The 13539-nt window shown below is 34.3% G+C and overlaps 1 protein-coding gene across 2 annotated transcripts in view; it reads left to right on the top strand.

Annotated features, from left to right (window-relative positions):
- OLA1 (Obg like ATPase 1) overlaps positions 1 to 13539 on the top strand; it is a 175315-nt gene that overhangs the window by 96310 nt on the left and 65466 nt on the right. For both annotated transcript variants that reach the window (XM_045066650.1, XM_004774363.2), the window contains one exon: positions 8638 to 8813. In XM_045066650.1, coding sequence (XP_044922585.1) covers positions 8638 to 8813 — 176 coding nt within the window. The remainder of the gene's footprint in view (positions 1 to 8637; positions 8814 to 13539) is intronic.

Below are 13539 nucleotides of genomic sequence, written 5' to 3' on the forward strand. Positions count from 1 at the left end.
TTCAATTTTACTGGTTTTCATGTTTATCTGTGTCTTTTTTCTCTTCTTCTCATTCTTCCTTCCTAATGGTTTATTTTTAAGTTGCTACTTAAGAACATCATTTTTAACTTATATGAACTCTTAAAATTAGGAGAAAATAATAAACAAAAATTTCTGAGGTGTCTCAAAACCTGGCTGGCCTACTTTATTGTTCTCTCCTAAATATCTATTTGTCTCAAAGTTGGAGGTGATTTTTTACTTCTAATGTTGCTTGATTATTTCCATATAAATTGACTACTTTGTTAAAAGTGCTGCATAAGTCACTTATAATTTCTGTAATTTTAGATTGGTCTCCCAAAGTCAGCACATGTGCATTTTATTTTATAAAGCTTTTAAAAAACCTTGGTTAATTTTTTAATATGTCAGGGATGGTGGTTTTTCTTCCTCTTGGCTAGGATTTAGTTTTCCTATAATGAAAGCAGAGAGGAGAGAGAAGAGAAGCAAAGCAAAAGCAAATTCTTTTGACGACTCATAGTTCTATTTTCTATTCCAGCATTATACAATTAGCTTGAAGCATAGACTGGATTATTTTGGGGCCTTTGCTATATCTCAAATAATAGGTTTTCTCCTGAAAAATGAAGGTTAAAGACTTTAAAGGCTACTTTTGATTGATTTGTTATTGTAAATAAGTACAACCCACCAAGGCTAGTTATGCTATTCACTTATGCCATTGCATCAAGTAATTGACAGTTTGCGTTACTAGACCAATTATTTTCACTTTTATATGTTTACAGAATATTTATTTCTCCAGAGGTCTATAAATATATCCATTTAATGTAATTAAAATTTGATAGATAGAAGCGTTTTCATTTGTTTAAAACTCTGAAAGCTTACAGGCTTAAATCTATATCCTTTTTAACAGAGTTTTGTTAGCAGAATGATTTTTTGGTTCTTTTCTGTATTCCCAGATTTTCCTTGTTCTCTGATATCTTTAAGAAGGCAAATTGATTTTTCAAGTAAACATAATAAGTCAAGATGCCCTTTTCCACTTTATAACTTCAGGAAAGTAGCTTAAACTACACATCTTATTTACACAGAGATAAATATTACAGGCTTTAGGTCTAGCTATGAATTAGACTCTGTTTTTGCTCAAATTGCCTTTACTGTTAAGAAGAGAAGGGGCTTTTTGTAGATTAAGACTAGAGTTTTAAAGTACACCTGTAAACCTGGGCTTTAAACTACACTACTAAATCAGAGCACTTGGAGTGTTCAATAAACAGTTTTAACTCCTTCTTTAAACCACTCTTCAGCACCATACAATAAGGAATTTTTGTTAGGTCATTTATAGAAAATAAATGGGAACTGGCATTTTGTAGTGTTTATGAATAAAATTATTGATGTTAAGTGAGTTGTCAATACAAATTTAACTCCCTTCCTTCTCTTTAAATATTAATGACCTGTAGAATTATAAGAAAGTTGGGAATCACAGTTCTGACACAAGGTAGGACTTTGAAGAATGGATTAGAAATTTAAAGATTTTTAAAAGCAGGATATCCTTGTCTTGATTTCTAGCATTGTATTTAATACTCTTTCTTCTACTGGTTTAGGAATGTGGCCCCTAACCTTTTAGTGATTTGGGGTAGGACTCTGGATTAGAATACAGATGTTCAAAACTTTTTTAAAAAAAGATTTTATTTATTTATTTGACAGAAAGAGATCACAAGTAGGCAGAGAGATAGAGAGAGAGAGAGGAAGGGAAGCAGGCTCCCTGCTGAGCAGAGAGCCCCATGTTGGGCTGGATCCCAGGACTCTGGGATCATGACCTGAGCCAAAGGCAAAGGCTTTAACCCACTGAGCCACCCAGGTGCCCCCAAAACATTGATTTTTTACCACGTAGGAGAAACTGGAAAGAATGTGAAGTAATGTGGCGTACAGGATGTTTTGGTGCTATGATTTAAGATTCAGTATATTTGCATAATAATTTTTTTCTAGAGTTTGTACTGCATATTTTTATTTTTATTAGTGTCTGTACTTCAGTTATGTAACGCCTTTTGGTTTCATGCTTGATTTGGGTTTTGACTCTTACATGTGTTGATGTTACCTTAAATGCAAATAAAGATCACTTGGCGTGAAGCCTTGTTATAATCTCTCTCTCTCTCTCTCATAGCTTTTATCTAGTTGACATTTTTTTCTTTGGCTAAGTCTCACCATTCATTCTGCCTGCCTCATATCTCCCATCAGTATCCTAGTGCACTTTGGCAGTGTAGTTGGAGTACAGCAATTCTCTTTTAGTTGGTTCCCTACTTCTGGTTAGCCTTTCTAAATATTGCTTTCCATTTGTTACTACCCCCAAAACCAGTGTTGGCTCCAAGTTGAGATCCAAACTCCTATTCCTATCCTTCACACCCACCTGATGTAATAAACTTTTATCTTCTACTACTCTTAAGTACAGTTTCTCACTATACTCAGCTTTCCAGTAAGCCATGTTCATTTCAGTCTTTATTTTTTTCTCTGATGCTTTTCCCTGTTACTTGTCATGCCTTTTTTCATCTTCTTTACCTATACTATTCCTTTCCTTTATTTAAAGGCCTTGATAATTAATTATAAATTAAATCTATACTTAAAGTCCTTAATGAGTATTATTCTTTTTATTAGATTATATCTTTTTCCAAGCACATTGTCCAGTCATTGAAACCAAGGTCCTACTTTTTGATTTTTGTTTTTAATTATCAAAAGACTTAGCACATATTTAGATATATTAGCAAGCTTTCTTTAAATGGGGAACTTAGGGGCACCTGGGTGGCTCAGTTGGTTAAGCTTCTGCCTTTGATTCAGGTCATGATCTCGGGGTCCTGGGAAGGTCGTGATCTTGGGGTCCTGGGATCGAGTCTCACATCAAGCTCTCAGTAGGGAGTCTGCTTCTCCTTCTCCCTCTGTGCTCTACCCCTGCTTGTGTGCTCTCTCTCTGTAATGAATAAATAAAATCTTAAAAAAAAATAAGAAAGGTTTTTAAAAAAGACTTGTGCAAACAATGCACGATCATAAAAAACTTTAAAGCGAGATGGAAATGTTAAAGAAATTTTTGAATTGCTCAATAGCTCACTATGCAGGAATTATTTTGTTAACATTTGGTCAGTGTTACTGAGAAACAATTTTATATAAATGTGATCATTAGTGTGATCATTAGTATGCTATTTTAAATAGAATTAAATGTTCTATTTCAAATAGAATACTACGGGGCCGTCTGTATGGCTCAGTTGGTTAAGCAGCTGCCTTCAGCCCAGGTCATGATCCAAGGGTCCTGGAATCAAGCCCCAAGTCGGGCTCCTTGCTTAGTGGGGAGTCTGCTTCTCCTTTGCCTCCTCCTTGCTTGGGCTCTTGCTCCCTCTCTCAAATAAATTTTAAAAAATTAAAAAAAAATAGAATACTACATTTTATTTTATTGGGTTTGAAAGAAAGACAGGGTTTGAAAGAAAGAAAAAGGGCCAAAGTAATACAGAAGAAATGACTGAACTTCAGGTAAATCTTCACAAGAATATGTTCTCTTACATGATCCCAGTAGAGTTAAGAAAGAGGATCATGAGAACACTAAAAGATTGGAGAAACTTTTTAAATTACATGTTTCATCTTTATCCATCTATTGATCCCATATTGGGAAAGAGAGGAAATTAACACACTTAAGTTTTTAACCTCCTTTTCCTTGTCTCTGAATTTTTGTGTTATTCTTAACTAGTTTATAATACATATGTTCTATTTTGTTAACTTAATTCTTGTAATTGTTCAATCTTACATGTTAGAGGATATTAGTGCAGAGTCTGTTTGCTGTTAATCTCTATTCCCGTGAAACTCTACCCTGAAAAACAGGCTGGTTGGATATAAAATTCTTGAGTCCCAGTCTCTTTCCTTAGAACTCTAAAGATGTTGCTCTTCATCTTTGGTATAGAGCTGCCCTGGAGAATCCTGAAGCCTTATATGTGACTTGATGTTACAGATTTTGTTCTTAACACGTGTGGTGCCGATGATCCCTATCCCTTGCTTTGCTGGCATGTGGTTGGGTAGTGTTCTTTTCAGTGTTTATACCGGGTTACTTGGAATGTGAAACTTTGAACGGGGCTGTGATTTCTAAGTGGGCCATTTTCTTGAATGATAGATCTTACTTTGTCACCCCTTAGTCTCTTTTGTCAAATTCTCTTTCCCATCAAACATCAAGTGTTGGAGTGCTCTCTTCACATGACATCATCCAGACCCATAATTTTAAACATATCTGATAACTCCTAATTTTTTATCTGCAGTCATGACCTTTCATCCTACATATGGTCCATCTCTAAAATATATTTCTTGTCCAAATGTTTCTCGTTTTCTCTATTTTATTTCAAGTTATCATTCATTTGGTCATCTCTCCTATGTATTACAACTGCTACCTCCTAACTGAGTCTTTCTGCCATCATTCTTGTTCCCTCCCTTAAAGTCTCTTCTCTTTCAAGTAGCCAAAATGGGCTCTTAACAGAAATCATATCTTATTACCCTACCTCCTCTTTACTTAGTTAAAACTCTCCAATTAGTGTCTTCCCATCACAGCTAGAATAAAATCCAAACTCCCATGACTTACAAATGTATGTGAACTGCTTTACTTCTCCAGCTTAACCTCTGTTTATGATCCTCTGTTGTGGTTCACCCACACTGACCTTATTTGTATTTCTGAAACACTTGAAGCTTGTTCCATTTTAGGGATTTTTAAAATTCCTTCTTAGAGCTTTTTTCCTGCAAATCTTCATATTACTGCCTCCTTCTGGCCTTTCTGGTCTCCGCTCCAGTGTCATCTTAGAGAGGCCTCCCTTACTATTGTAGTTAAAAGTATTGCACAGCGGCATGTCCACTCCCCTATTGCAGGTACATGCTGTGTCCCACTAGCTTATCTTATACGGAATAATAACAAAGAAGTTTTAAACATGAGATAAAGTCCTGTCACCAAAATGACCATAGTTAATATTTTCAAAAATTTCTTGCTTTCATAAAAAAAAGTGTGATCTCACATATTTTTACTAAATTAAACAGGAAACTTTGAAAGTAATATAAGTGGAAAATTAGTATCACTTGCTAAAATTTAAGATAAAAATAAATACAATGAAAACTGTGTATCCATTAAATTTTTTAGCCTTTTGAAGCTCTGAGACTGAGGTCTGCTCTGTTGATAAAAGATGATTTTATAAATGTTAGATAGTAAAGACCAACAGCTTCAAACTGAGATTTTGTCTTTGACATATTGAGAAGGACTGAAGAGAATTGAGATGGAAATAACTTTGTTGCGAAACAGTCAGTATGATATAGAATAGTCTTTAAGAGGAGTAAAGTTCTCTTCTTTATCAGTACAGTGTTTCCCCCTAAGAGGATCATTGTTTTAATTAAAGTGAATTTGAAATAAATAATTTTGGCCATGGACTAGGGTAAAAATGTTCTGGTGAACTAAGAGGAATCTCTGTAAATTCACAAAACTTATTTTAACCTATTCCAAGATTAATTGAATGACGTGAAATATTACTCAAAGCTAATGTTTGAGTATGTTACTATGAAATTTCTTCTAAATTACTAACTACTGCATCATTTGAAAAAATACTATATGCCTCAATTAATGAAAGAGTTTATGTGTGGGGCTTTCTTTCTTTCTCTTTCTTTCTTTCGTGAAGATTTTACTTATTTATTTGACAGAGAGACACAGCAGGAGAGGGAAGACAAGCAGGGGAGTGGGAGAGGGAGAAGCAGGCTTCCTGCTGAGCAGGGAGCTTGGTGGGGATGTGGGGCAGGGCTCTGTGCACTCCCAGGACCCTGGGATCATGAACTGAGCAAGGCAGCCACTTACGGACTGAGCCACCCAAGCGCCCTTGTGTGGGGCTTTCTGCTAAGCACTTTACATATGTTATCTGATTTAATCATACCCATTCTCTAAGAGGTAGAAATGTGTTCGTTTTAAAGATGTGAAAATAAGATCCTTAGATGTTCACTTATTTGTCTAAGATTTTATAACTAGTAAGCCTGTCTGACTTTAGAACCCTTACTTTTAACCACTAAATCTTGTACTAAAATAGGTAAAATGTGGAAGAATGCTCTAATGTAAGTATACAGTGAAGTCTGTTGACCTAGGAGTGTATCTTTGGGAAGTAATCTCTAACTTCTTAGAAACTTCCTAAGAAATGGGAAGTTGCCCATAGGGCTACTAAATTTCTGTAGTTTATATTTTATAGCTGTATTACGCCTCATTTCATCACAAGGCTATTCAGTTTTAAAGGGTAATTTGAGTGTTCCCTTCACTTATTTTTATCTTAGTTTTTGGCAATATTTATTATCAAAAAAATTTAAATTCTTCTCATAGTATGTTACCACCTTACATGCAAATGAATATACTACTACTACTGTTAATAATAACAACAACAATAACTTTCAGGCATAGGAACAACAATGCAATCCAGAGTGTATAAGGTCTGTGTTTTGAGTTTTTTCTTACAATAGGGGAATGGATTAGTGACAATACAGTCATAACTTCTTTCCTAGCCAAATCCTTAACAGACTCCAAGCAAAGTGCAACCTAGAGGATAATTTAAAGGTTATAGGATAGACAAGTGGTATTTACCTTTATTCTCCTTTTCTGTTTGGATTAATTCAGATGATCAGAAAGCTTTATTTTCTTTGCTTCCAGAAGAATTGCAGTTGCTAAGTTTCTCTCTGTTATCTACTTGGTTAAAATTGAGGGTTGCAGTTAAGAAATTGTCATTTAAAACCTGCTGATAGATTTACTGTTGTTGAGAACATCACTATAGTTAACTCATTAGTTCTTACATAAAGATGACTATATAGGATATTTTTCATTTGGAGTGTCATAAAAAGTGTAGTTATTTTTATAACTGAACTGACCATAATACTGTCTTTGTTGCCCTGGCATGAAGCTTTCATTTTTATTTTCCTATTTTATTGTGTCGTTTATGTAAGATGCCTCAAAACATGATAAATATTATTATGGTTCCAGGAAGACTTTTTTCATACTTTCCAAATGTTCAAAAAAAGTACCTAAATCACTGTGTATTTACTAGTAAGTGTATTTACTACTGTATTTACTAGTGTATTTACTAGTAAGTGTAATTACTAGTAAGATATAACATACATCCTCATTTCTTGCTAATTTTGTTCATATAATTTGTATGGCACTATTTAATATACCATCAGTTTAATGCCAAGAATACTTTTAAGTACTTATATTGTAATTGCAACAATATAATTACGTTTAAAAATTTATATTACTGAATAGTTGTACATTGAGATACAAACAGCTTAATTATTTTTAATTCTAGAAAATTATTTTTTAAAATTCCTTGTAACTTGTAATGAGAATATCTTGGTCTTTGGTATGGAAGAATGAGCTATGGTCACTGTTTTTCTCTTGTTAAGCTCAAACTGTCTCTCATGATTCCTGTGATATCTTTATCTAAAATAATCAATGCTTTATGTTTGAAAACATCTCATTTTGGGTATATAATCTAGTTGGTAATTTAAATTAAATTAATTTGTTTATAAATGTGTTTTTTATTTTGTGGATATGTCACTGCTTTCTATTTTTTTTTTTTTTTTTTTTTTAAAGATTTTATTTATTTATTTGACAGAGAGAAATCACAAGTAGGCAGAGAGGCAGGCAGAGAGAGAGAGAGGAGGAAGCAGGCTCCCTGCTGAGCAGAGAGCCCGATGCGGGACTCGATCCCAGGACCCTGAGATCATGACCTGAGCCGAAGGCAGCGGCTTAACCACTGAGCCACCCAGGCGCCCTGTCACTGCTTTCTATTTATAATATTTCTCAGTATTTGTTCATTTTTGTGATACTGTTCTTTATCTGGTAATTTGAGTAAATCCCAGTTGAATTATGTTGCCACATTATGTCTTCAAAAGGGCATAAAGTCAGTACACATGCTTCAGTAATATCTGGTTGTTTTACCCTTATGTTTCCAGTTGGCAATTTGAAATTATGGCTTCAACTGCACTTTAAATATGTGATAATAGCATGTGTTTCTAATAAGGGCCAGCACCGTTTTGTTCAGATCGTGTGAATGGTTGTCACTCATATATGACAAATGCACCTTCATCTGCTTCTTTGATAGCCCCCTAAAAACCATACCCTCAAATCAGGCCGATGAAATTAGCTGCTGTGTAAATTGTGTGTCTGAGTGGTTCATTATCTAATCACCGTCAGAACCACAGTGATAAAGTAGATTGAAGCAGGGAAGAGGTCTGCCAGATGATTTCACCCACCCCCCCACCCCAAATCCGGTTTCCCTTGGAAACCCTAATAGTGCGGTTTAGAACTTCAGGCTCTCATGCCTGGAATTCAATATCTTTTAATGTACCAAACCTGAACATAGCAGTAGTTCTGGAGCATAATTTTCTATCTGTAAAGATCATAATTTTATTTATTTCAATCAGTTTTTGAAATGTTGAGGCTCTTGAATTACTGTTTGGTTGCTAATGCCCTAAATATTACGAAATAGGACAAAAAATATATATACCATGTGCTATGGTATATATAAATTGTTATCTGGTATGAATAAATTGTTAACCTTCTAGGAAGCTTTAATGCCTTCTGTATTGTTTATTGGACTGCTTCTCTTTAATTCATTTTAGGTGCTTTTGAAGATGATGATATCACACATGTTGAAGGAAGTGTAGATCCTATTCGAGATATAGAAATAATACACGAAGAACTTCAGCTTAAAGATGAGGAAATGATTGGGCCCATTATAGATAAACTAGAAAAAGTGGCTGTGAGAGGAGGAGATAAGAAATTAAAACCTGAATATGTAAGTAAAAATTTGTAGCTTTTTTGATACTTGAATTCATTTTTTAAAAATAATGCATCTAATAAAATAAAATACCTATTATTGTTATAGAATTTTAGAGTCCAAGGATATTTTCTGTTAAAAAAATCATGGAGAAACTTCATTTTCTTTCGGCAACAAAGAGTCATTATAACAGACTATTTAAGGTGTTAGCAAGGCATATTTACCAGTATTATTAGGTTTTCATATGGTTTCTATGTATAGTCTCAAGTTTTAATGTTAGAGGAGGGTAGTTTTATGATGAAAAACATGTATTTCGAGCAACAACTGAATATATGGGTTTTGTGGATTTGAAGAAGTGATTTATGAAAGGAATTGGTCTTCCATATAGGTTGACTGAATGAATGTACTATTAGAAAGACAGTTTCAATCTTTATGAAGTAAAAACACATGTCATTGTCTTTAATATTCAAATGTATTTTATCATATTGTAGTGAGTAATTGTTAGTAATATATAATAAATGTTTCAAAATCAGTTTGAGGCTTTTAGTTTAAGTATGATCAAATGGTCTACATTTAAAAAAGCAATGGCCTTAATTATGTATTTTCTTGGGGCACCTGGCTGGCTTGGTGGGTGGAGAGTATGATTCTTGATCTTGGGTTGTGGATTTGAGCCCCCTGTTGGGTGTAGAGATTACTTAAAAAAAAAATTATATATTGTCTCACTTATTAATATCTTCCCTAAACTGTACTTGCTTTTTATGTTTTCCTGTCATGGGAAGAATTTTCTTTTTAATTTTTCATGTATTTTTTAATAGATGTGTTCATTTTTAATTTTCTTATTTCTAGACACTTTATCTTTTCTCTTTTTTATTTATTTGTACTAAGTTTGGAATACTCAGTTGATTAACAAGTCCAGCACTCTTTTTATTGTTGTTGTTGTTGGAGATTTTATTTACTTATTTGGGAGCTAGAGAGAGCCGGGGGAGAGGGAGGGGGAGAGGGAGAGAATGTAAAGCAGACTCTGAGCTCAGTGCCAAACCCACTGTGGAGCTTGCTCTCACAACCCCAAGATCATGACCTGAGATGAAACCAAGAGTCTGACACCTAACTGACTGAGCCGTCTAGCGCCCCAGGAGTTCTATACTCTTAAGAAGGAAATCAATTATAGAATTAGCCTCTAAAACTTGAACACACTCTCAGTAAATTATGTTTGATAGTGCCTGGTCTTGGAACAGGGAGGCCTGTGTTGGGCCACTGATTTCTCTGGTAGTCTGGAACAAGCCCAAGTCATCTTGCTTCTCTCAATATCATGGCTATTACAGTCATTTCCTATTCATGTAGAATAGAGGAAGGAGAGAGATGTGTTTGAGGGGACTGTATAAGATGTAGGGTAGAGAAGGGGATTAAAATATGGGTATGAAAGATATTCCTTTTCAAAAGGAAAAAAGATTGTGAGAAAGATGTTGGGATTGAAAGCAATTCATCTGTTCCAAACAGCATGGTTACTGATTAGAGTAAATTCTTAAGCAGTCATCTCTTAATTTATTGAAACTTACTGACATCCTTATGTCTTTCAGAAGCATACTATCTTAAAAATAAAGTTATCAATGTTGCTTATTACTGAAATGGGAAAAAGGGACGTCAGGTTCTTAAATTCTTGGGTTACTATTTCCTGGCATTTTCCTCTCAAAGAAAACTAGAATGTTGAGTCCTATTTTTAGTTCCTTATAACAATATTTTCTTCTTATTTCTAAACATATTCCTATAATTTCTGTACATGATTTGAAAGCATTGCTTTTGGACTTGTGTTTACAGAAAAATCTGAACACCTTCTCCCCATTCATTTTTTCCTTTCCCCATTCAGCTCTTCTGGTTAAAGGGAAAGTATTATAAGCTGATTTTCTAGTTTTCCAAAATTGTGCTCATTCCCATCGCTTACTTCCCTCATGTTGGATTCTGCTGCTTCAGAATGATTTATAGATCAATGTTTCTTAACGTTTTCTTCATTTTCACTGTCCCCAAGGAAAAAATTAATTAAAATTTAAATTAATTTAATTTCTCACTAATGAGATAAAATTAAATACTAACGAGTAAGGATTTGTTGGGTAGGGTTGAGCTTTGGAGGGCCACAAGCTATTTTAATAACTAAGTATTTTTCACCCACAAGAATCAATCTTTTACCCCTGTATCAGTAGTATCACCCTTACTGAGAAGGTATGCTACAGATTCTTGTAGCAAACCCAGTGCTGGTAAATATAGTAAAATACATGGCTGTTAGAACTTTTTTTTTTTTTAGTTGTTAACAAAAATAAGATTTGGGTTGAATCAGTGCTCAATTTGAAGAGAATTAAAATCTTTTACAGTACTGAATCCTGTAGTGCAGGGACATCTTATTTTTCTTATTTATTGAGCCATGCACTGTTGGACATGTTTTATATACGTTATCTTATTTAAACCTCACAACATGCAGGTATATATATTATCTCCATGTTAAAACTGAGGAAGCCTAAATTTCAAGAGGTTTTATGAATTGCTTTGGATTTCATAATTAGTAAATTATAGACCAAGTTTTTTCAACCAGATCAGTCTGACTATAGGACCAATAAATCTTTTTTTGTTTGTTTTTAAGGTAAGCTCTAGGCCAACATGGGGCTTGAACTCATGATCCTGAGATTAAGAGTCGATGCCCTATTGACAGCCAGCCAGGCACCCCTGTCTTTTTTTTTTTTTCCTTTTTCTTTTTGTAAAATTCCAAAAAAGTGTATGGACCTCATAATGTATTTAAAAAGTAGTGGTAAAATAAAGTCTAGCAAAACCTACTTGCATGTGAAGAAATAGAACATTATTACACCCAAATATATCCCCATTACTTACGAGTCTTAACATTCTTCATCTTCCCACAGCTAACTGCAGTTCTGAAATTTATAATAATAATGTCCTTGCTTTTTATACCAGTGTATGTGCCACCTAAAACAGTATGAATTCATTTTTCCAGATTTAAAACTCTATATAGTGTCATGTTGTATGTATTTAAATGAGCATTTTTCACTGAACATTATTTTGTGTACTCATTCATGTTGCATTTACCTTTAATTAATTTGTTTTCCTTACTGTAAAATATTTTCTTGGAAGATATATCATAATTAAAAAATCTTTTCTACTGTCACTAAACATTTGAATCTACTCCCCCCCCCAAATTTTTGATAATTATGAATAATGCAGCTGTGAACACTTTTTTATATCCTGGTGTACATAAGGGTAATTTAAGGCAGGTATCTGGAAATAGGAGTGTATATATACCTTCAACTTTCCTAGATAACACTGTTTCTTACTGTATGGGAGTCTGTTCTGTTGTCAACACTTGTTATTGCCAGATTTTTTTTTTTTTCATTTTTGCAGTTGGATACCTGTGTGATGATATTGGTTATGGTTCTAATTTGCAGTCCTCTATTTAAGAATGGAGACTTTTTAAAATATTTGTTGACTGTTGGATTTCCTCTTTGGTGAAGTGCCAGTTCTAATTTTGCCCATTTTCTATTGGATCAGTGTCTTGTTCTCATTACTTTGTTAAAGTTACATATATATTCTGAATACGACTCATTTTGTTTTAAATGGATTGCGAATGTTTTCTCCCACTCTTTGGCTTTTGTTTTTGCTCTTTTTATGGTATCTTTTGATGAACAGGTCTTAATTTTTAAGTATAGGGCGTTTTGTGTCTTAAGAAATCTTTCCTACCTTAAGGTCATCAAGATGATCTTTTATGGTCTAAAAGCTGTATTATTTTACCATTCACATTTAGGTCATTAACCTACCTGGAATTTATTTTTTGTAAGTAGTGTAAGGCAGGCATTGACTTGATCATTTTACCCCACATGGAAAATCTGTTATTCTAGCACCATATTTTTAAAAGACTGTCTTTCCCTACTCCTATTAAAGTGCCTCCTCTGTTGTATATCAAAGAGCTGTGGTATCATAGCTCTTTCCTGAGGTTTGGCAGATGACCCCAGGTAATAGTGGCCAAAAGCAGCAGTAGGATGTCAACACTGTTGAGTGTTGGTGAAGGTGAGAAGGGGAAGATAGAATGAGGGGTTGATACACAGAGTCTGGCTTTATATGTGTTCACCAAATCATTTCTATAATTTCCTTATCCTCTGCTGTCCCTTTCTTTAGTGTAGGTCAGGGACAGTTAGTCCTTAGACTAGCAAGATCACCATTACCTGGGGGGCTTGTTAGAAATGGAAATTACAGATCTTCTAAATCAGAATCTCTGAGGATATGTTTTAATATGCTCTCCTATTGGTTCTTAGTCATGCTAAAGTTTGAGGTTCATTGCTGTACAGTGGGCAGCACCTCCAACCCTCTTCTTGGTGTGGTGCTGCCTCATTATCTTATTAGGTCTTTGGTATTATAAGTTATTTCCTCCATTTAGACCTGTTTTATAGTTGTCATTAGAGAAATTAACTCTGAATCACTTAGTTCATTATTATTGAAAATGGAAGTCTTGGCAAAGATACAACTGTAGTGGTCTGAAGGGGCACCTGTACCCCCAATGTTCATAACAGCAATGTCTACAATAGCCAAACTATGGAAAGAGCCCAGATGTCCATCGACAGATGAATGGACAAAGAAAGTGTGGTATATAGATATACAATGGAATATTACTCAGCCATCAAAAGAATGAAATCTTGCCATTTGCAATGATGTGGGTGGAACTAGAGGGTATTATGCTAAGTGAAATAGGTCA

Source organism: Mustela putorius, unplaced genomic scaffold (genome assembly GCF_011764305.1).
Source record: "Mustela putorius furo isolate JIRA1106 unplaced genomic scaffold, ASM1176430v1.1 tig00003869_pilon_pilon_pilon, whole genome shotgun sequence".
Lineage (NCBI taxonomy): Eukaryota > Metazoa > Chordata > Mammalia > Carnivora > Mustelidae > Mustela > Mustela putorius.